Raw genomic sequence first — 24464 nt, 5'->3', positions numbered from 1 at the left:
AGGAGACGAGGGGCTGCAGCTGGGGCCATGAACAAGCTCCAGATTCCTGCCTCCATCCTCCCGCACAGGGGCAGTGCGCACCATCTCTCTGCGCGTGCTGCTGAGCTCCGACGTCACCTCGCTCAGTGCTGTGGTGTACTGCTGCTGGTGCTCAGCAAGGCGGTTATGCAGGGATTTGTTTTCAAGGGCCAGGTAGCTAATTTCTTCATTCCCAGGTTCTGAACTGTCCTGAGCTGCTGCAAACTCTTGAACAGACGACAAAATGTGCCTCGCCTGAGCTGCAGTAAAAAGGAAATTCTATTACAGCATTTACAGCTGAAGGGCGGGCCCAAACAGAACATGCCAACAGGGGTCCATGTGTCCTGAGAACATGCAGAGGCACAGGGGACAGCAGGGCCTCAAGGCCAGCTTGCCTGGGAGTGTCGACGTGAGGCTGATTCTCAACAGTGTGTATTCTAGGGAAAAGGCAACTTGCAAGTCGAGACTGCAAATACCGGCAGCCACGTCTGCAGCAATGTGGTGAGTGCTGGGGAGGCTCATCCTGCAAAGAGCCTGGCGGTCCACGGGCAGCAGCCACAGGAAGAGGGTGCGGAGGCAGGGGTCAGGGCCCGGGGGCTGCAGCCCTTCAGGGCACCCTGACCCAGGAGGAGCTGAGAGGCACGACGACACAGAGGAGGCACTGAAGCCCCAGTGGGTGCAGTGGAGGCAGCTCAGAGTGCTGTCCAGGACCTGCCCAGCAAGCCTGGCAGGACACTAACAGGCAGCCTGGGCTGCGAGAGGGAGAAGGTTGCTGCTTGAGCGGCGGGAGGCCCCTGCACACTCCCACATGGTCGCCAGTTCAGAGAAGCAGACAGACCCAGCCCTCTCTAGGGAGGGGCTCTGCTGGCCCCACGTCATTTCTACCAGACGCTCTGCAAACCCAGACTTGTGCCCAACCAAACACACAAGACATTCTGGAGAAGGTGGAAGCTGATTCCCACCTGCAAACCCCCACGTGGAGACAGGGAAATCAGAGCACAGCCACAGACCTGCCGGTGCTTCCCAACAGCCCCAGCTACGCAGAGAAGCAGGCCGTAGGGAGGCCACAGTGGGATCACATCCTACTCACCGGAGGACGTCGCTGGCCTAGCACTGGGATGACCTGACATTCTCCAGAGACCCACATGGTGTGTACGCAGAGGACACAACTGGCGGGTCAGCAGCACCTGCCAGGAGGTGCTGCCTGGAGTGGAGACCACTGCACTTGTAGACTCACCGAGGAAGTCCTGGTCACCATGCAGGGACCTGCAGCCACTCCAGTGCCTGTCCACCAGGTCCAGAAGCGCTTCCAGGAGAGCCCACTCCAGCACAGCCCTCTTCCCAGGAGGAGCGACTGAGTGTGGTCTGGGAGACGGCTGTGAAGGAGACATGGGAGGGCAGGTCACTGCAAGCACTAGGCCTTAGGAGGGAAGGTCAGGGTCACAGCTGCTCCTGAGCACCAGACTTGACAAGCGGCAGACCGCTCCTCACGAGGACCACGGACACTTAGGGCAGCACGAGAGACCGGAGACTCACCAAGTCTGAAACTGCAACACGAGGTAATGGCACACTAGAGACGCACCAGTGTGGCTGCTGAGAGCACGGGGGACACAGCAGGGAGAGAGGAAGCCCTGGCAGATCAAGACACTTTCCAAAAACACTGGCCTGTGGAACAGGGAGGCCGCCCTTCACACCCTCTGCTGTGGGTGCGTGTCTGTGGGAGCTGATGACCTGCACGGCCATTTGAGTGCCGCACAGTGAGCAGAGACAGATCGGGGACTCACAGAGGAAGCTGCCAGTGGACCAGCAGATGCCTGTTAGGACCCCGAGGGCGACTGGAACGGGGCAGGGCACTGTGCCGGGGCTCAGGCTCGGGACAGAAGGAGAGCGGCTCTGCACGGCGTAGCACCTGGGAAGAAGCATCTGCAGTCCAGGGCCGAGCCTTCGACCCGCATTCAGAGGGTGAAGGTGAAACCGTGGAGGGGGAGTTCCTAAGCCCTAAGAGTGTCCGCAACCAGAGGCCCCGGAGATCCAGACCTCCAGCAGAGACAGCAACGCCCCAGCAACAGGAGGCATGATCGAATCTCAGACACCCACTGCCGGAGTTCCGGAGCTCAGACGAGACTAGACTCCAACTTGGGGAGCTTCCAATCGAGCGCTCCGCACCACCTCACTGTGGGAGTACACAGCTTGTCAGCACCCACGATGGCTGCCGGCTGGATGAGGAACACAAAGACACTTGACGAGCCCCAATCCTTGACCCAAGGGTTTCAGAGCTCAAGAATAAACATAAAGAACAACTATCCCCCCCTGCCAACAGATTCCGCCACCTCAGTGGAAGCACTTTGTTTCTCATTAAGACATTTTGTATCTTTCATTCTTCTTCTCATTTTTACTCCATTGTTATGGTTTGGACGTGAGGCGTCCCCCAAAAGTTCACACGTGAGACAACGTAAGGTTTTGGAGGAGAAATGACTGGGTTGTGAAAGCCTTAACCCAGTCAGTGAGTCAACCGCCTGTGGGATTACCTGAGTGTAACTGGGAGGTGGGCTCTGGGAGCGTGGCTTTGGGTGCATGTTTGTATCTGGCGAGTGGAGACCCTGCTTCCTGATCGTGTGAGCTACTTCCCTCCTCCACACTCTTCTGCCATGACATTCAGACTCACTTGAGCCCTGAGAAATGGAGCCTGCTGTCTATGGACTGAGACATCTGACACCATGAGCCCCCAAATAAACCTTTCCTCCTCCACAGTTGTTGTGGTCGGATCTTTCAGTGGCAGCAGCGAAAAAGCTGACTAAAGCAGACATTGGTACCAAGAAGTGGGGTCATTGCTGGAGCTTTTTGGAACTGATGGGAGGAATTTTGAAATGATTAGCAGTACAAGCTGGAAATGCTTTAGATTGTTGTAAACAGAGTTTAAGGGCCAATTCTGGTGGCAGCTCAGAAGACCAGAAAGCCAACAGGACCATGAACAGTGAAGACAGGGCTCATGAGGTTTCAAAGAAAGGGACACTGTTGGACTTTGGAGTAGAGCCCATTCTTGTTATGCTCTGACTGAGAAGTCGTCTGCACTTTGTGTCCTGAGACTTTCTCTGAGGCTGATTTTAGAAGCAATGGACTTCTTAATCTGGCAGAAGAAGTATCTAGACAACATAGCATTCAAATGGTGGCATGGATATTGTTGGTGACTTTTAGCCAAACTTACTGTGATAATCAAGAAAGCAGAGAAGAAAGATTTGGAAAACTTGGACTCGAAGGCAGGAGTAAAACTGGGGCTAAGGAAGTCGCAGCTTTTCAAAACGTCTCTGCCACTACAGAAATGCTAAAGACTTTGCCCAGAGACAACACGGAAGGTGGCTTGAGGGCATCTCAGGAGCTGGCAAGACCACACCCACCTCAAGCTCAAGGGAGTAAAGGTGAAAATTCTCTTGAAAAGAGGTCAGTGGGCACCCTTCTTGCACAAGGGGGCCTAGGAAGGTTTTTCAACATGCTCAGCCACCCAGACCCTAGAGGTTGCTGCAGCCAGGGGCCCTGGAGGCTTGGCTACTGCTCCAGATGGCGGCAGACCTTGGCGTCAACCACGTGGTGCTGGTTCTACAGGGATACAGGATGCTGGAGTTAGGGGGTCATGGAGTCTTCCACCAAGATTTCCAAGAGGGAGATCTAAGATGGCAGACTAGAGGGAGGCTGCATTCCTTGTCATTCCGTAACTCAAGTTTCAAGCAGAGGATATCTGTTTCTTGGTGAGGCAGTTTTTGCTGCTTATTGATCTCCTGCTGTTTACCCCATTTGTCTACTGCAATCACCTACAGTCTGCCAGCATATCAACTACTTTTAGACTGCAGATTGCTCACTGTCAGGCGCCTATCATCCGCCATTTGCTTGCCTCTTGCCTGTCCATCGCCTGCCTTTCACCTATCCATCAACCACCACCCGAGATTCACCTCCCGATCGTCTGACACCAGTCCGCAAACTGACCGTAGACTGCCAGTGGAGCGCCAGCTGCCTGCTGTTGCCTGGAAGTTCACTGTTACAATAGCTGCAGGTTTGGTTACATGTGGCTGCCGCCATTTTGAGACAACAGCCAGGCCCCCATAGGACCCCTGGCTGGACTGACTGAGCCCCGTCTCCAGGATCCCTCAGCCCGACCCATCACTCCCTGCCTACGGGGCCCTCACATCCACTGACTGCTCCCCACCACCAGGACCCCCAGACCAACTGACTGTGCCCTATCACCAGGACCCCCGGACGGACTGATTGCATCCCACCTCCAGGACCCCTGCCTGACCAACCACACCCCACCTCCAAGACCTCCAGCCGACCACGCCCACACCCTGAGCTGCAGCTCCCCATTTGCCAACACATTTGGAAGCCAGAGCGGCCATCTTGGATAGTCCTGGAAGCCGTATCTCCCATCGTTAGGTGGGAGACTTGAAGCTCATTGTCAGGTACCTCTCATGCATCAGGCTACTGATGACTGGGAGGTTTGAATACTATGTGACTGGTAGAGTGTAGATTTTTTTTCTCCTTCTTGAAAAATGTTAAGTTTTTATTTCTTTACTTTTCTCACTCTATTTTCCTTTTGTTTACCTCTTTCCTCAGAGTCTCTTTCTACCTTTTCACATGCTAACAACCAACTTCTTTTGATTACACTCTCACTCTATTATCTAGAACTTCTATATATTCTGTTCTTATCCCATTAACAGCTACATCCTACACCCCTCCACATCCTCTTTGTCCTCCATTAGAAAGTGCAGACCTTATTGCAAATCTGTTTGTTTTATTGAAGATAATAATTGAACTCATCCTGTTTATTATGACAATTTTGTTATTGTCCTCATAGGGGCTATTTGGTCTAGGATTACATAGTGTCTGAATTGGGCACTGCTAATATTGATCTCCCCTTAAAGAAAGGGTTTTGGAAACCTATAGGGCCACTATAAGCCTATAGGGGGACATCTGCAATACCCCAGATCTGCACTGCTAGAGGGGAAGATACATGAACAACATGAAAAAACAAGGGAAGAAAATGATCCAAACAAATCTAGATTCTATATTAATAGAATTCAGTGACAGTATGTTAGAAGAAATGTCAGAAAAGGACTTCAGATTATAAATGATTAAGATGATTCGCTTAGCAAAGGATGAGATAAGAGAGCAAATGCAGGCAATGAATGATAATACCAATAAGCTGAAAGAGCACCTGCAGGAAGCAAAAGATCATTTCAACAAAGAGATAGAGATTCTCAAGAAAAAACAAACGGAAATCTGTGAAATGAAGGAAACAATAAACCAAATAAAAAACTCAATGGAAAGCATCACCAACAGATTAGACCATTTGGAAGACAGAACCTCAGACAACGAAGATAAAATATTTAATCTTGAAAATAAAGTTGCCCAAACAGAGAAGATGGTAAGAAAACATGAGCAGAATCTCCAAGAACTAGGGAACATCATGAAAAGACCAAATTTAAGAATTATCAGGATTGAGGAAGGCACAGAGATACAAACCAAAGGAATGAACAATCTATTCAATGAAGTAATATCAGAAAAGTTCCCAAACCTGAAGAATGAAATGGAAAATCAAATTCAAGAGGCTTACAGAACACCAAATGCACAAAATCACAACAGATCCACACCAAGGCACATTATAATGAAAATGCCTAACATTCAAAATAAAAATAGGATTTTGAAGGCCACGAGAGAAAAGCATCAGATTACATATAGGGGGAGACCAATACGGATAGCAGCTGACTTCTCAACCCAGACTCTAAAAGCTAGAAGGGCCTGGAACAAGATTTTTCAAGCTCTGAAAGAACATGGTTGCCAACCAAGAATCCTATACCCAGCAAAACTAACCTTCAGATTTGAAGATGAAATAAAATTTTTCCATCATAAACAAAAGTTAAAAGAATTTACAAATAGAAATCTGCACTACAGTACATTCTCAACAAAATATTCCGTAAGGAGGAAATGAAAAACAACAATGGAAGTCAGCAAAGGGAGGAACTACCTTAAAGGAAAAACCAATCAAAGGAGAAACCCAGCTAACTTAAAAACCAAAAACAAGCCAAATGACTGGGAATACAAATCATATCTCAATAATAACCCTGAACATTAATGGCCTAAACTCATCAATCAAAAGACATAGACTGGCAGAATGGATTAAAAAGAACCAAAATGCTGCCTGCAAGAGACTCATCTCATAGAAAAAAACATCCACAGACTAAAGGTGAAAGGATGGGAAAAAGCCTACCATGCACATGGACTCAGTAAAAAAGCGGGAGTTTCCATTCTTATATCAGATAAAGTGGACTTCAAACCAAAGTTAGTCAGAAGGGATAAAGAAGGACATTTCATACTGCTTAAGGGAACCATAATTCAGAAAGACATAATGATCATAAATATTTATGCCCCAAACAATGGTGCATCCCTGTCCATCAAACAAATCCTTCTCAATTTCAGGAAGCACATAGACCACAACACAATAATTCTGGGTGACATTAACACATCGCTGTCACCACCAGATAGATTGTCCAAACAAAAACCAAACAAAGAAACCACAGAACTCAATAACACAATCAATAACCTAGACTTAGTAGACATATATAAATATTCCATCCATCAACGAGCGGATTCACTTTCTTCTCAGCAGCACATGGAACCTTCTCAAAAATAGACCATATGTTATGCCACAAAGCAGCCCTTAGGAAATGCAAAAAAATAGAGATACTGCCTTGTGTTCTATCAGATCATAATTGACTGAGAGTAGAAATCAATGACAAAATAAAAAACAGAAATTACTCCAACACCTGGAGACTAAATAATATGCTATTGAATGAAACATGGACAACAGAAAACATCAGGGAGGAGATAAAAAAATTCTTAGAGGTCAATGAGAACGATGATACAACATATCAAAATCTCTGGGACACTATGAAAGTGGTACTAAGAGGAAAGTTCATTGCATGGAGCGCATTCCAGAAAAGAATGAAAAGTCAGCAACTAAATGACCTAACATTACAGCTCAAAGCCTTAGGAAAAGAAGAACAGAACAACACCAACAGTAGTAGAAGACAGGAAATAATTAAAATCAGAGCTGAAATCAATGAAATTGAAACAAAAGAAACAATTCAAAGAATTGACAAAACAAAAAGTTGGTTGTTTGAAAAAGTAAACAAAATAGAACCTTAGCCACACTAACAAAGAGGAGAGAGAAAACTCAAATTACTAAACTTCATGATGACAGAGGAAATATCACAACAGACGCCACTGAGATACATAAGATAATGAGAAACTACTTTGAAAAACTATATTCCAACAAAATAGAAAATACCAAAGACATCAACAAATTTCTAGAGACATATGCTCCTCCCAAACAGAACCAGGAGGACATACACAATTTAAACAGATCAATATCAAGCAATGAAATAGAAGAAGCCATCAAAAGCCTACCATCCAAGAAAAGCCCAGGACCAGACGGATTCTCAGCCGAGTTCTACAAGACCTTCAAAGAAGAACTCATTCCAATACTTCTCAAAGAATCCAGGAAATAGAAAAAGAGGATACCCTACCAAACTCATTCTATGAGGCTAATATCACCCTCATAACCAAACCAGGAAAAGACACATCAAGGAAAGAAAATTTTAGACCTACATCCTTGATGAATATAGATGCAAAGATCCTTAACAAAATACTGGCAAACTGTATCCAAAAACATATTAAGAAAATTGTGCACCACGATCAAGTGGGGTTCATCCCTGGAATGCAAGGATGGTTTAACATCTGTAAATCAATAAATGTAATCCATCATGTCAATAGACTTAAGGATAAGAATCATATGGTTATTTCAATTGACCCAGAAAAAACATTCGATAAAATACAATACCCTTTCATGCTCAAAATGCTAGAAAAAACAGGGATAGTAGGAATATACCTGAAAATTGTAAAAGCTATTTATGCTAAGCCCATGGCCAACATCATTCTTAATGGAGAAAAACTGAAACCATTTCCTTTAAAAACAGGAACAAGACAGGGATGTCCTCTTTCACCACTTCTATTCAACATCGTACTTGAAATACTAGCCAGAGCAATTAGACAGACTAAAGAAATTAAAGGGATACAAATAGGAAAAGAGAAACTCAAGCTGTCACTATTTGCTGATGACATGATTCTCTATTTAGAGGATCCAAAAACCTCCTCCAGAAAACTTCTAGACCTCATCAATGAATTCAGCAAAATAGCAGGTTATAAAGTCAACACACATAAATTTAAGCATTTTTATACATAAGCAATGAAACATCTGAAGGGAAATGAGGAAAACAACTCCATTCTCAATAGCCTCAAAACAAAATAAAATAAAATATTTGGGAATCAATCTAACCAAGGAGGTGAAAGATCTCTACAACGAAAACTACAAAACACTGAAGAAAGAAATTGAGGAAGACCTTAGAAGATGGAAGATCTCCCATGTTCTTGGATAAGCAGAGTTAATATTATCAAAATGGCCATACTTCCAAAGGCGCTATAGAGATTTAATGCAATTCCAATTAAAATCCCTGTAATATTTCTCATAGAAATAGAGAAAGCAATCATGAAATTCATCTGGAAGAACAAAAGACCCAGAATAGCCAAAACAAACCTGGGCAGGAAGAGCAATGCAGGAGGTATCACAATACCAGACCTTAAACACTACTATAGAGTAATAGTAACAGAAACGGCATGGTATTGGCATCAAAATAGGCAGGTAGATCAATGGTACAGAATAGAAGACACAGAGACATACCCACATAAATATAGTAACCTCATACTAGACAAGGGTGCCAAAAACTTATAATGGAGAAAAGATAGCCTCTTCAACAAATGGTGCTGGCAAAACTGGAAATCCGTATGTAGTAAAATGAAACTAAACCCCTATCTCTCACCCTGCACAAAACTCAACTCAAAAAGAATCAAGGATCGAGGAATTAGATCTGAGACCCTTCACCAAATAGAAGAAAAAGTAGGCCCGAATCTCCATCACGTTGGCTTAGGACCAGACTTCCTTAACAAGACCCCCATAGCACAAGAAATAAAAGCAAGAATCAATAAATGGGAGAGATTCAAACTAAAAAGATTTTTCTTGGCGCAGGAAACAATCAATGTGTAAAGAGAGCCTACAGAGTGGGAGAAAATCTTTTCCACACACACTTCAGACAGAGCACTCATCTCCAAAGTTTATAAAGAATTTAAAAAGCTTTACACCCAAAATACAAAGAACCCAATCAATAAATGGGCTAAGGAACTGGGCAGACCCTTCACAGGAGATATACGGGTGATCAACAAATATATGAAAAAGTGCTCATCATCCCTAGTAATTAGAGAAATGCAAATTGAAACCACCCTAAGATTTCATCTAACTCCAATTAGAATCGCTATTATCGAGAACACAAGCAATAATAAGTGTTGATGTGGATATGGGGAAAAAGGCACACTCATCATACATTGCTGGTGGAGTTGCAAATTGGTACAGCCACTCTGGAAAGCAGTATGGAGATTCCTCAGAAAACTTGGAATGGAACCACCATTTTAACCAGCTATCCCACTCCTTGTTTTATACCCAAAGGAATTAAAATCAACATACTACAGTGATGCAGCCACATCAATGTTCATAGTTGTTCAATTCACAATAGCCAGATTGTGGAACCAACCTAGATGCCATTCAATTGATGAATGGATAAAGAAACTGTGGTATATATACACAATGGAATATTACTCAACCATAAAGAAGAATAAATTATAGCATTTGCTGGTAAATGGATGAAGTTGGAAAATATCATGCTAAGTGAAATAGGCCAAGACCAAAAACCAAAGGCCAAACATTTTTTCTGATAAGTGCATGACGATATATAACGATGGGGGGTGGCAGGGGGAAGAGAAGGATGAAAGAACTTTGGATGGTGTAGAGGAAAATGGGGTGGGAGGGGGTGGGAATGGAAAAACAGTAGAGTGAAACAGACAGTATTACACTATGTATGTGTGATTAGAAGAATGGCGTGAATATACATTGTGTACAACCAAAGAAATGAAAAGTTGTACCCCATTTGTGTCAATGAATCAAAATGTGTTTGTAAAAATATTTTTAAATCAAAAAAAAAAAAGATTTCCAAGGAAGGCCTGGGAAGCCAGGCAAAGCGCAGCAGGGTTGGAGCCCCGAGGCCCCTCTGAGAAGGCAAGGTGTGGAGACGTGAGGAGGAGGCAACTGCAGTGGAGACCCCCAGATGAAGAAATGCCAGTAACGTGGGACACTGTCCACAGAAAGCTGCAGGAATAGAGCAGAGAGAAGCCAACAGAAAGGCCACCTGGGCTGCAACCAACAAGTCCACGGGGACAGTGCACACTAGCCCTTTGGAGAGAGGACATCATGATGCTGCACAGCCTAGGTTATGGAGGTGGAGCTATGGGACTTTCTTGCCCATTGTACTTGGGTCTTGCTTTGGTCCTATCCCTTCTTTCTATGTCTCTATTTTTTGAATAGAAATGTTTGCTCTCTGCCATTACATATTAGATACTTGTAAATTGTTTTTAATTTTACAGGAGCTCCAAAGACGACTTTGGATTGAACTTTGAGCAATCTTGAACTGTTGAGACTGTGGGGACTCTTGGAAATGGACAAAATCCATTTTGCATTGTAAGATGGTTGTGAGCTTTTGGGGGCCGGGGGCAGAATGTTATGGTTTAGATGTGAGGTGTCCCCCAAAAGCTCAATGTGAGATACTGCAGGAAGGTTCAGAGGAAAAACAACTGGGTTACAAGAATTTTAACCCAATCAGTGGTTTACTCCCCCGTGGGATTAACCGAGTGGTAGCTGAAGTGCCAGGGCGTGGCTACGGGGTATGTTTTGTATCTGGAGAGTAGAAACTCTCTGCTCCCTAGTTACCACACGCTTTGCCTCCCTCTGCCACACTCTTCCACCATGATGTCCTGCCTCACCTCGAGCCCTGAGGAATGGAGTCAGCTGTCTGTGAACTGAGACCTCTGAAACGGAGCCCCAGAGAAGCCTTCCCTCCTCTACAGTGGCTGTGGTTGGGTCTTTGAGTCACAGCAGGGAAACGCTGACTGAAACGCAGCTCTAACGTGTGGCTGCGTTTCCGCTGCCCACACGGGGCACCTAGGGAACAGTGGAGCAGGGGCAAGCGCCAAGGAGCAGCAGACTCGAGGGCCGCCTTCGCTGTCCACAGACCAGGCCCGACCCGGTTGCCCGCCTCCCACCCCAGCTCACCACTCTGGTGTCGCTTGTGCTGTGAGATATCTGCTCCTGGGTCTCCGAAGCCTCCGAGTGAGAAAAGGCCCTGTGGGTCCTGCCCTCGGAGCTGCCCGGCCCGCTGGGACTCTGCTCCAGGCTGCAGCTCAGACACTCCCAGTCGGAGGGTGCCTGGAACCGCCCGCCAGGCATCCTCCTCTTCCTGTACTTCTCAGGAACAGGCACGGGATTCAGGGCCTTCTGTGATGACACGCTTGACTTCTGAGACGAGGAGACAGAGTCCTCGATGTCCGTGGAGTCTGCAACAGAGAGGAGCTCACCGCACCCGAATCTCAGGGCCAGGGACCAACAGTACCATTTCACAAGTTGTGTGTGTGCACACAGCTGTGTACACATGCATGCACACACGCAGGAGGCAGGACAGCCAAGGGGCACAAAGGAGCAAAGGTGGTCCAACAGGAGCCTTGGGCACCTGGACGCAGCAGACAGGAACCTGCAGCATGGTGGGCATTTCCACGAGTGTTCAGCTGGAGTAATTCATGGATGCTCCCGGAGCTCGGAGGACATGCAGCACGTGTGCCCTCCCCAAGAGAGGAAGGGATGCACTCTACAGTTGATGGAAAGGGCGGGTCCTGGGCACTCTGCTGACCAAGGTGCCAGGGGTGCAGGACACAGGTGGACGCTCCTCATCCCGGGAAGGGCCATGAGAGCAGGAGGCGTGGGCAGAAGCACACCCCTGGCCTCGACCACCGCCCCAGAACTAGAACCACAAGCCATGCCCTGTGGCAGCAAAGGGCCACCTGGCCAGGTCACTGCTGGCCGTCCTGGCCCCAAAGGCCCCATGAGCTCAGCCTGAGTGCCCGGCATGACACTTGGACCACACAGATGCACAAGACTCTCCCTGTCAGCTGTGCTGATTCTGACATCGAGACCCCAGCTGCAGCGCAGCCGAGGCACGTGGAAGAGGGGAGAGAGGCAGGGACGAGCGTGCCAAGCGTGAGCACAGAACAGCACCAAGTGTGTGCACACCAGGGTCCCCAACGCGCGAGGGTCACAGATCTCAGTGCACTCGAGGCCTCCCTGAGGTACTTCAGGCAGGTAAGTAAACCCGAAGGCAACAGGAGGAACCTCACGGGCGCAGCAAACACCGTGAGCATCGGTCAAGTGCTCAGAAAGGCGTGGGCTTACCTGGGTGTGGGGCAAAGTGGGCGTGCAGCCCATGTGCGCGGCAGGCCTCGGGGTCTCCGTGCTGCGGGGGGCGCTCCCCGCAGTGCTGGTCCTGAGGCGGCTGCTCGGGACAGCAGCCTCTGGAGTTGCCCTTCCTTTTCTCGTGGCCCCTCCTTGCAGAGTCCCCACACTGGTGCTGGATGGACGGAGGGTTCAACAGACACCTGGATTCTATTTTATTAAGAACACTTTAGAAGCTTAATTTCATTAAAAATGACGCTTTAAGTCTGTGACAGTGTATGGCACCTCTTAAGCAAGCTTTCCTTAAATTGATGATTAAATAACAAAGTGATGCCCGATGGGCTGGCAATGCAGCAGCCAGTGCTGCAGTGACTTCCAGACAGCTCTCCGGTGGGCAAGGGCAGAGCTGGAGGCCAGCAGGACCAGGCCCCAAGACGCACAGAACAGCAGCAGCCACCAGGATGGGTAGCAGTGACACATCCACAAGACAGAAGGCAGAGTGAGAAGCGGCACAGCGGCTGAGCAAGCCCTCGGGAACTGCGCCAGAGTCTTTACCCAGTGGCATCAGAGCAGCCGGAGGCACAAGAGTGGGCAGGGGCATCGGGTCACTCACACTGGCAACAGAGCCAATGAGGGCCACTGTCCGAGTACCTGCAGCACAGGAGACCGGCAGGAAGACAAAATCTCTAGCAAGGGGTGGACGAAAAGGCACACACCACTGAAGGAAGAACAAGAGTGAGCCCAAGAGGACCGATCTTCACTGGAGGGGGACAACTGCCCTTCAGGTGCTGCCAGGGCCAGCAAGAGGCCAGGCCCAAAGAGGAGGGGGCCACACCCGCACCTAGGAAAGGGCTGTGCCTCGCCCGGCCCCAGGAGAGCAGGCCCCACATGGCAGCAGAGCCGACTGCACGTAACAGGAGACACGCAAAGGCCAAGGTCAGCAGCCTCTGCCCTCAGAAAAACGCAAACAAAGGCCAAGGTTGAAACGCCCCCACGCAGGAGCGCCAGGAGCCGAGGGCGGTGGCGCTGGCTGCTCCTGGGAGCAGGTGCCCTCCCTCAGCCCAGCTGCTCCAGTGCTCGTGCTGTGCCCATGGGACCCTCCCAGAAACCCCAGAGAGCAGGAGAAATGGAGGCCCAGCTCATCAACAGGCAGAGTGGCAGGAGACGCCTGAGCACAGGGATTCCGCCACCCTGACGGAGCCTCAGCAGGGCAGCCTGCTCAGGCCTGTTGAACCTCAGTGACCACAGCAGCCAGGGATCAGGCGCCAAGGCACAAGGCCCTCCTTTCTCCCCTCCCTGCAGGTATTACTTTCTCCCGTGATATGGGAAAAGTGCCGCTGGACAAGCTGCTGTAGGACGGGGCTCTGCACTGACTCACAGCACACCTGGCACAGCAGTGCACAGACTTGTGAGGACTGGGCTCTGCACTGACTCACAGCACAGCTGGCACAGCAGTGCACAGACTTGTGAGGACTGGGCTCTGCACTGACTCCTGGCACAGCTGGCACAGAAGTGCACAGACCTGTGAGGACTGGGCTCTGCACTAACTCACAGCACAGCTGGCACAGAAGTGCACAGACCTGTGAGGACTGAGCTCTGCACTGACTCACAGCACAGCTGGCACAGAAGTGCACTGACTTGTGAGGACTGGGCTCTGCACTGACTCCTGGCACAGCTGGCACAGAAGTGCACAGACTTGTGAGGACTGGGCTCTGCACTGACTCCTGGCACAGCTGGCACAGCAGTGCACAGACTTGTGAGGACTGGGCTCTGCACTGACTCCTGGCACAGCTGGCACAGAAGTGCACAGACCTGTGAGGACTGGGCTCTGCACTGACTCCTGGCACAGCTGGCACAGAAGTGCACAGACTTGTGAGGACTGGGCTCTGCACTGACTCCTGGCACAGCTGGCACAGAAGTGCACAGACTTGTGAGGACTGGGCTCTGCACTGACTCCTGGCACAGCTGGCACAGAAGTGCACAGACCTGTGAGGACTGGGCTCTGCCCTGACTCACAGCACAGCTGGCACAGAAGTGCACAGACCTGTGAGGACGGAGCTCTGCACTGACTCACAGCACAGCTGGCACAGCAGTGCACAGACTTGTGAGGACTGGGCTCTGCACTGACTCCTGGCACAGCTGGCACAGAAGTGCACAGACTTGTGAGGACTCAGCTCTGCACTGACTCCTGGCACAGCTGGCACAGAAGTGCACAGACCTGTGAGGACTGGGCTCTGCACTGACTCACAGCACAGCTGGCACAGAAGTGCACAGACCTGTGAGGACGGAGCTCTGCACTGACTCACAGCACAGCTGGCACAGCAGTGCACAGACTTGTGAGGACTGGGCTCTGCACTGACTCCTGGCACAGCTGGCACAGCAGTGCACAGACTTGTGAGGACTGGGCTCTGCACTGACTCACAGCACAGCTGGCACAGCAGTGCACAGACTTGTGAGGACTGGGCTCTGAACTGACTCACAGCACAGCTGGCACAGCAGTGCACAGACTTGTGAGGACTGGGCTCTGCACTGACTCCTGGCACAGCTGGCACAGCAGTGCACAGACTTGTGAGGACTGGGCTCTGCACTGACTCACAGCACAGCTGGCACAGCAGTGCACAGACTTGTGAAGACTGGGCTCTGAACTGACTCACAGCACAGCTGGCACAGCAGTGCACAGACTTATGAGGACTGGGCTCTGCACTGACTCCTGGCACAGCTGGCACAGCAGTGCACAGACTTGTGAGGACTGGGCTCTGCACTGACTCACAGCACAGCTGGCACAGCAGTGCACAGACTTGTGAGGACTGGGCTCTGAACTGACTCACAGCTCAGCTGGCACAGCAGTGCACAGACTTGTGAGGACTGGGCTCTGCACTGACTCCTGGCACAGCTGGCACAGAAGTGCACAGACTTGTGAGGACTGGGCTCTGCACTGACTCCTGGCACAGCTGGCACAGAAGTGCACAGACCTGTGAGGACTGAGCTCTGCACTGACTCCTGGCACAGGTGGCACAGAAGTGCACAGACCTGTGAGGACTGGGCTCTGCACTGACTCCCGGCACAGCTGGCACAGAAGTGCACAGACCTGTGAGGACTGGGCTCTGCACTGACTCCCGGCACAGCTGGCACAGCAGTGCACAGACTTGTGAGGACTGGGCTCTGCACTGACTCACAGCACAGCTGGCACAGAAGTGCACTGACTTGTGAGGACTGGGCTCTGCACTGACTCACAGCACAGCTGGCACAGAAGTGCACAGACCTGTGAGGACTGGGCTCTGCACTGACTCCTGGCACAGCTGGCACAGAAGTGCACAGACTTGTGAGGACTGGGCTCTGCACTGACTCACAGCACAGCTGGCACAGCAGTGCACAGACTTGTGAGGACTGGGCTCTGCACTGACTCACAGCACAGCTGGCACAGAAGTGCACAGACTTGTGAGGACGGGGCTCTGCACTGACTCCTGGCACAGCTGGCACAGAAGTGCACAGACTTGTGAGGACTGGGCTCTGCACTGACTCCCGGCACAGCTGGCACAGAAGTGCACAGACCTGTGAGGACTGAGCTCTGCACTGACTCCTGGCACAGCTGGCACAGAAGTGCACAGACTTGTGAGGACTGGGCTCTGCACTGACTCACAGCACAGCTGGCACAGCAGTGCACACACTTGTGAGGACTGAGCTCTGCACTGACTCCCGGCACAGCTGGCACAGAAGTGCACAGACCTGTGAGGACTGGGCTCTGCACTGACTCCCGGCACAGCTGGCACAGAAGTGCACAGACCTGTGAGGACTGGGCTCTGCACTGACTCCCGGCACAGCTGGCACAGCAGTCCACAGACTTGTGAGGACTGGGCTCTGCACTGACTCACAGCACAGCTGGCACAGCAGTGCACAGACTTGTGAGGACTGAGCTCTGCACTGACTCACAGCACAGCTGGCACAGCAGTGCACAGACTTGTGAGGACTGGGCTCTGCACTGACTCCTGGCACAGCTGGCACAGCAGTGCACAGACTTGTGAGGACTGGGCTCTGCACTGACTCCCGGCACAGCTGGCACAGAAGTGCACAGACTTGTGAGGACTGGGCTCTGCACTGACTCCTGGCACAGCTGGCACAGAAGTGCACAGACCTGTGAGGACTGGGCTCTACACTGACTCACAGCACAGCTGGCACAGAGGTGCACAGACCTGTGAGGACTGGGCTCTGCACTGACTCACAGAACAGCTGGCACAGAAGTGCACAGACTTGTGAGGACTGGGCTCTGCACTGACTCATAGCACAGCTGGCACAGAAGTGCACAGACTTGTGAGGACTGGGCTCTGCACTGACTCCTGGCACAGCTGGCACAGAAGTGCACAGACCTGTGAGGACTGGGCTCTGCACTGACTCACAGCACAGCTGGCACAGAGGTGCACAGACCTGTGAGGACTGGGCTCTGCACTGACTCACAGAACAGCTGGCACAGAAGTGCACAGACCTGTGAGGACTGAGCTCTGCACTGACTCACAGCACAGCTGGCACAGAGATGCACAGACCTGTGAGGACTGGGCTCTGCACTGACTCACAGCACAGCTGGCACAGAAGTGCACAGACTTGTGAGGACTGAGCTCTGCACTGACTCACAGCACAGCTGGCACAGAAGTGCACAGACTTGTGAGGACTGGGCTCTGCACTGACTCCTGGCACAGCTGGCACAGAAGTGCACAGACCTGTGAGGACTGAGCTCTGCACTGACTCACAGCACAGCTGGCACAGAGATGCACAGACCTGTGAAGACTGGGCTCTGCACTGACTCACAGCACAGCTGGCACAGAGGTGCACAGACTTGTGAGGACTGGGCTCTGCACTGACTCACAGCACAGCTGGCACAGAAGTGCACAGACTTGTGAGGACTGGGCTCTGCACTGACTCCCGGCACAGCTGGCACAGAAGTGCACAGACTTGTGAGGACTGGGCTCTGCACTGACTCACAGCACAGCTGGCACAGAAGTGCACTGACTTGTGAGGATTGGGCTCTGCACTGACTCACAGCACAGCTGGCACAGAAGTGCACAGACCTGTGAGGACTCAGCTCTGCACTGACTCCTGGCACAGCTGGCACAGAAGTGCACAGACCTGTGAGGACTGGGCTCTGCACTGACTCACAGCACAGCTGGCCCAGAAGTGCACAGACTTGTGAGGACTGGGCTCTGCACTGACTCACAGCACAGCTGGCACAGAAGTGCACAGACTTGTGAGGACTGGGCTCTGCACTGACTCACAGCACAGCTGGCACAGAAGTGCACAGACTTGTGAGGACAGGGCTCTGCACTGACTCACAGCACAGCTGGCACAGAAGTGCACAGACTTGTGAGGACTGGGCTCTGCACTGACTCCCGGCACAGCTGGCACAGCAGTGCACAGACCTGTGAGGACTGGGCTCTGCACTGACTCACAGCACAGCTGGCACAGCAGTGCACAGACTTGTGAGGACTGGGCTCTGCACTGACTCACAGCACAGCTGGCACAGAAGTGCACAGACCTGTGAGGACTGGGCTCTGCACTGACTCACAGCACAGCTGGCACAGCAGTGCACAGACTTGTGAGGACTGGGCTCTGCACTGACTCCTGGCACAGCTGGCACAGAAGTGCACAGACTTGTGAGGACTGGGCTCTGCACTGACTCACAGCACAGCTGGCACAGAAGTGCACAGACTTGTGAGGACTGGGCTCTGCACTGACTCCCGGCACAGCTGGCACAGAAGTGCACAGACTTGTGAGGACTGGACTCTGCACTGACTCCTGGCACAGCTGGCACAGCAGTGCACAGACTTGTGAGGACTGAGCTCTGCACTGACTCCTGGCACAGCTGGCACAGCAGTGCACAGACTTGTGAGGACTGGGCTCTGCACTGACTCCTGGCACAGCTGGCACAGTAGTGCACAGACCTGTGAGGACTGGGCTCTGCACCGACTCACGGCACAGTTGGCACAGAAGTGCACAGACTTGTGAGGACTGAGCTCTGCACTGACTCCCGGCACAGCTGGCACAGAAGTGCACAGACTTGTGAGGACTGAGCTCTGCACTGACTCCTGGCACAGCTGGCACAGCAGTGCACAGACTTGTGAGGACGGGGCTCTGCACTGACTCCCGGCACAGCTGGCACAGCAGTGCACAGACTTGTGAGGATCCTTTCTGGAGAGGTGAATGTTTTGCTGCTGTATTTTTGGTGCTAGAAATGGAACGCAGGACCTCGTGCAGGCAAGGCAAGCGCTCGGCACCGAGCAGCCCAGCCCTGCTGTTCTCACACACAGCGTGATTGAGGAGGCTGAAGCCAGTGACCTCTGGGTCTGCTGGGCCTCCACTGCTGGCAGACAGCGCACCTTGGGTGTGGTGGAGGTCGGCCTCGCACTCCTTCTGACTGGAGCTCAAGCTGCCAGGGGGGTTGCTGAGGTCCCACTCGCACTCAGCAATGAGGTTCAGGACAGCCTCGTCGTCTGCGTCCATGGGCAAGCACTTCCTGGCTGAGGGGTCAGCACACCTGGCCCTAGAGCGCTGTGTTCTGCAAGGGAGAGCATTCTCGTTAGCGTCACTGGCCTGGGGACCAGAGCAGGCACGTCTGCACAGCTCCTAGAGCAGCGTGCACAGCACAGCAGCTCACTTCCCTCTACCCCAGGACCTGGAGGAGGGGCTCGCCCAGGAGGACCACGGGGAGGCCAGCACAGGCCAACACCATGCCAGCCTGAACCCTCTCGGGGAGTCCTCCATCCAACACAGGTGGTTTAAGGAGCACTCCACATGAACCCATGCGCATCCTCTGGGCAGGAGGCAGTTCAAGCGTGGGACACCTGGTCCACCACAGGTAGCCGTCGCCACCCTGGTTTCTAGGATGGGCACGATCCAAAGAAAGGGAGCTGGGGCCTGGGCTGGGTCTGCCTACAGACACCTGGCGTCTGAGCCAGAGCAGTCTCTTGTGTCCCCATGGGCACCTCTGGATGGCTGGGAGATGGGCCCAAATCACCTAGCAGGCCCTTAACTCTGAACTGTGACAACTCGGTCTTGCACGTAGCGGTGACAAGTGGTGCTGGCCATCTGCAGTGAGACGCCCCCAAATGCAGCTTGCCCCCAGCCGTGGTTCTGAATGCTGGCGCAGACGACCCTGCCTTACCTCAGCCCAGCACACGCTGCCTGGTGCTGCGTCTCGACGTTGGTTAGACTACGTTCTGCCCACATGCGTGCTAGTGGTCTTACACAGAGCCATGTGCCATGTGTGTGCGGAGAAGAGTGGAGGCCGCTGCTGTTGGCCACACTCGCAGGAGGGGGAAGGCAGGGAAGACTTCCGTTCTTCCCTCCACTTATGGTTTTTGCAACTTTTACAATTAAATGTTGCAGTGTTTAAACAGGTCAATCTATAAAAACTGCAAAGTACTTATATTTGTAGATTAGAATACATTACTCCCAGCCATGAGGAAGAAGTGCCTCCTTTACCTCCTGTGCATGTCACCACAGAAGACAAAAGAATCTGAAACACTCCTGTAAATCACAACCTAACAGGTGTACTCAGCGACGTCAGCAGAGGACAGGCAGAGAAAGGAACCCCAACCTGCAAATCAGAACCTAACAGGTGTACTCAGTGACGTCAGCAGAGGGCAGGCAGAGAAAGGAACCCCAACCTGCAAATCAGAACCTAACAGGTGTACTCAGCACTGTCAACAGAGGGGAGGCAGAGAAAGGAACCCCAACCTGCAAATCAGAACCAAACAGGTATACTCAGCACTGACAGCAGAGTGGAGGCAGAGAAAGGAACCCCAACCTGCAAATCAGAACCTAACAGGTGTACTCAGCGACGTCAGCAGAGGGGAGGCAGAGAAAGGAACCCCAACCTGCAAATCAGAACCTAACAGGTGTACTCAGCGACGTCAGCAGAGGGGAGGCAGAGAAAGGAACCCCAACCTGCAAATCAGAACCTAACAGGTGTACTCAGCGACGTCAGCAGAGGGGAGGCAGAGAAAGGAACCCCAACCTGCAAATCAGAACCAAACAGGTGTACTCAGCGACGTCAGCAGAGGGGAGGCAGAGAAAGGAACCCCAACCTGCAAATCAGAACCTAAAACAGGGGTACTCAGCGATGTCAGCAGAGGGGAGGCAGAGAAAGGAACTCCAAATTCTGCCTCTCCATAAAAGGGGGTGGGGATGAGGAACTCTGGAGATGGGGCAAGACTGCAGGAGCCCCTGCGGGGGCTGTTCCAGGAAGATGCTGGTCTGCACAGGACAACAGGGACCTGCCCGCCCTACCCGTTCACAGCTCACCACTGGGCAGTAGCAACAGCAGCAGTGGGAACACCGAGGTGCCTTCCCAGTGCCCAGGGAGCAAGGTGGAGCCGCTCTTCTGACCCGACCCTGATGACCAGCTCCCCAACTCAGCCAGGCCTGAGCTGCTCGGGGCAATGCGGAGCACCCAAGGCTGAGTCCCGGCTGCTGCCAACCAAAGCCGCCCGGGGCAGCTGCAGTAGACAATGCACAGAGCCTGGGGGAAGCAGCTGGGACAAGAAGTCCACCGGACTTTGAAAGCAGCAGTCACGGCAAGTGCCGCTTAATGAGGAAGAGACGTGCTGGCAAAGGTGTCACCATGTGGCGTCATTCCATCGACAATGAACGTCAGGTGCTCTCACACAACCCGAGACCACTGGACACTGCTCGGTGGTGGGGATTTCTCAGCTAACTTACGGCTGCAGGACCACCACCATGCCCACTGTCCTGGGTGCCCAAGCCAGCCTCAGTGTGCACGCCTGACCTTCTGGACCGTCTAACCCGAGAAGGCCCTATGCCTGCTGTGCCCACCTGCCTTGCAGCTCTGCTGAGCAGGAAGCAGGCCTCACGCAGTGGTGCACACTGCCAGGTTGAGGGACAGAGCGTGCCCAGAGCACAGGCCAGAGACCGGCTCACTTTCTGCTTCCAGACAGCAAGGGACTCCCTGCCCAATCGCTAGCTCTTGACAAGAACAGAACAGACTTCAAGGGCCAGGAGCAGCAAAGAATGGACATCACAGGACGGCTCAGAAAAGTCCCCAAATAATGACCACCTTAACTGACAAGCACATCAAATCCAGGGAAGCAAAGAATCTGATTTCCAGAGCTGTCAGGTTATAACGCTGAAAATATACAGAATCAACAGCAATTAAAAGGGATTCAAAGAAATGAAAAGGCAGAGGCCATACAGAGAAAAGAGAAACCAACAGAAGCCACACCGGAGGAAGTCCAGAGCTCAGCCCCTCCAGCCAACACAAGTCAGGGACCGTGCTGCGTTCACACGCCCGACCTCGGAGAAGGGAAGGCGAGGACTGCGTCTCAGGAACCAAGGGGCCAAGGAGTCAAGCTAAGTGGGCATGCGGCACGGGCCAGGCTGTGCCTGAAGGAGCCCCTGCAGTGCAGAGTGGGGGACCCTCGCGGCACACTTGCACCAGAGGATGGGGACCGGGTGACTGAGGCTGTCCAGCCTCCAGAGCAGAGAGACCAGCCACAGGCCTCGCAGGCTTTGGGATGCCAGGCAGGACGGCGTCACACAGGGCCGGAGGCAGGAGTCCAAAGAGCACTGCAGGAGGCGGGCTGGGACAGGGCACCGCGGGTGCCTGTGAAGCATCTGCCGAGCCCCCCACTGCTGCACACCAGCGTCTCCAACATGCCCGAGAGCTGAGTGAAGGCTGGGCCTCGGGCGCCCAGGAGGGCATGTTCCTGGGCAGGCTGAGAACCAGGCCCCGGACTCCAGCAGGGAGGGCTGGTGGTTCAGCTGAACGCCAGTGACCGGGACCTGACCACTCGGTCTGAGACACTAAGCTCTTGCAGGAACCCAAAATGGGCTCAGGGGGCTGGACAGCCCTACACGTGAGCACCTGGGGAGCAGTGCCCCTTCCCGTCCCTCGACTCACACACGCCCCCGTCGGTCTCCCCCGTCGGTTGGGACCTGTAGTGACCCAGTAAGCGTGCGTGCTCTCCCCAGCCCTCAGGACCACAGAGGGCTGACGGGCTGCAGCTGCCCACCTCCAAGCGGCCGTGGAAGGCAGCTGGGCACGCAGGGGGACCGCTCAGGACCAGAGCGCCCAGGACACACTCCCACACCTGTTGCTCGCTGGCGTTCGATAGAGAAGCTGAGGAAATTCAATGCAGAAAGGAAAGGAAACAAACTGCTGGACGGCCAAGTCCATTATAAAAGTGAACCTGGACACAGGCCTTACACCTTGCACAACACTCCACTCAGCATGAGCAGGGACCTACTCAGAAAAGAAAAGCTGTAAACAGCTCCTGGGAGACGGCACAGGAGACAACACGGCCCTGGCTCTGTGGGACTCTAAGTGCACGTGGAAGTACACCTGTGGAAGCTGACGAGCTGGACTTCGCTGACATTTAAAACTCCCGCTCCAGGAAGACTGTTCAGAGGAGGAAATGCAACCCACAAACTGCGAGAAGATATTCTGTGGGCTGGGGCTATAGCTCAGTGGCAGACTGCATAAACAGAAAAGAAAATACAAGGAAACACGGATCCAGCAAAGCACGGCATCCAAAAATGTACATGAACTCTTAAAACTCAATAAAAAATGAACAACCTGATCACAAATGGGCAAAAGACCTGAACAGACTTCTCACCAAGAAGACACCTCACTGGCAAATAAGCGTATGAAAACAGGCTCCATGTCACTCACCATCAGGACACCATGCGTTACAATGAGGTAAAACACACGACACCCATGGGATGGCCACAGTTCCCAACTAACACCACCAAAGGCAGTTATAAGGACATGGGGCAGGGAATGCCCCACACCACCCTGGAAGACTATGGGACGGCTGCCTAAAAACCAAGGACCACCACCACACAGCAGCACCAAGCTCCGAGGTGAATCACCACCACCACCACACAGCAGCACCAAGCTCCAAGGTGAATCACCACCACCACACAGCAGCACCAAGTTCCAAGGTGTGCACCACCACCACACAGCAGCACCAAGCTCTAAGGTGAATCACCACCACCACACAGCAGCACCAAGCTCTAAGGTGAATCACCACCACCACACAGCAGCACCAAGCTCTGAGGTGAATCACCACCACCACACAGCAGCACCAAGCTCCAAGGTGAATCACCACCACCACACAGCAGCACCAAGCTCCGAGGTGAATCACCACCACACAGCAGCACCAAGCTCTGAAGTGAATCACCACCACCACGCAACAGCACCAAGCTCCAAGGTGAATCACCACCACCACACAGCAGCACCAAGCTCCGAGGTGAATCACCACCACACAGCAGCACCAAGCTCTGAAGTGAATCACCACTACCACACAGCAGCACCAAGCTCCAAGGTGAATCACCACCACCACACAGCAGCACCAAGCTCCAAGGTGAATCACCACCACCACACAGCAGCACCAAGCTCCAAGGTGAATCACCACCACCACACAGCAGCACCAAGCTCCGAGGTGAATCACCACCACACAGCAGCACCAAGCTCTGAAGTGAATCACCACCACCACACAGCAGCACCAAGCTCCAAGGTGAATCACCACCACCACACAGCAGCACCAAGCTCCGAGGTGAATCACCACCACACAGCAGCACCAAGCTCTGAAGTGAATCACCACTACCACACAGCAGCACCAAGCTCCAAGGTGAATCACCACCACCACACAGCAGCACCAAGCTCCGAGGTGAATCACCACCACATAGCAGCACCAAGCTCTGAAGTGAATCACCACCACACAGCAGCACCAAGCTCTGAAGTGAATCACCACCACCACACAGTAGCACCAAGCTCCAAGGTGTGCACCACTACCACACAGCAGCACCAAGCTCCGAGTTGAATCACCACCACCACACAGCAGCACCAAGCTCCGAGGTGAATCACCACCACACAGCAGCACCAAGCTCCAAGGTGTGCATCCAAATGAACTGAAAACTTGCATCCATGTAAACACCTCACACAGATGTTCAGAGTAGCTCTACTCACAACTGCCAAAACTTAGAAGCACCCAGTCATTGTCTTGAA

The 24464-nt window shown here is 52.2% G+C and overlaps 1 protein-coding gene across 5 annotated transcripts in view; it reads right to left on the bottom strand.

Moving 5' to 3' along the window:
• Cep72 (centrosomal protein 72) overlaps positions 1-24464 on the bottom strand; it is a 57601-nt gene that overhangs the window by 15489 nt on the left and 17648 nt on the right. For all 5 annotated transcript variants that reach the window (XR_007109071.1, XM_047555313.1, XM_047555314.1 and 2 more), the window contains exons 5-9: positions 18814-18992; positions 12449-12658; positions 11279-11559; positions 1256-1394; positions 82-278 (exon numbers count right to left, since the gene is read on the bottom strand). Coding sequence is in view for 4 of the 5 variants with exons in the window: in XM_047555313.1 (XP_047411269.1) it covers positions 82-278; positions 1256-1394; positions 11279-11559; positions 12449-12658; positions 18814-18992 (1006 nt within the window). In the remaining variant the exon portion in view is untranslated. The remainder of the gene's footprint in view (positions 1-81; positions 279-1255; positions 1395-11278; positions 11560-12448; positions 12659-18813; positions 18993-24464) is intronic.

This window comes from Sciurus carolinensis, chromosome 6 (assembly GCF_902686445.1).
Source record: "Sciurus carolinensis chromosome 6, mSciCar1.2, whole genome shotgun sequence".
NCBI lineage: Eukaryota > Metazoa > Chordata > Mammalia > Rodentia > Sciuridae > Sciurus > Sciurus carolinensis.
Note: the sequence above shows the minus strand (reverse complement) of the source record. Positions and strands in the feature narration are given on the sequence as shown.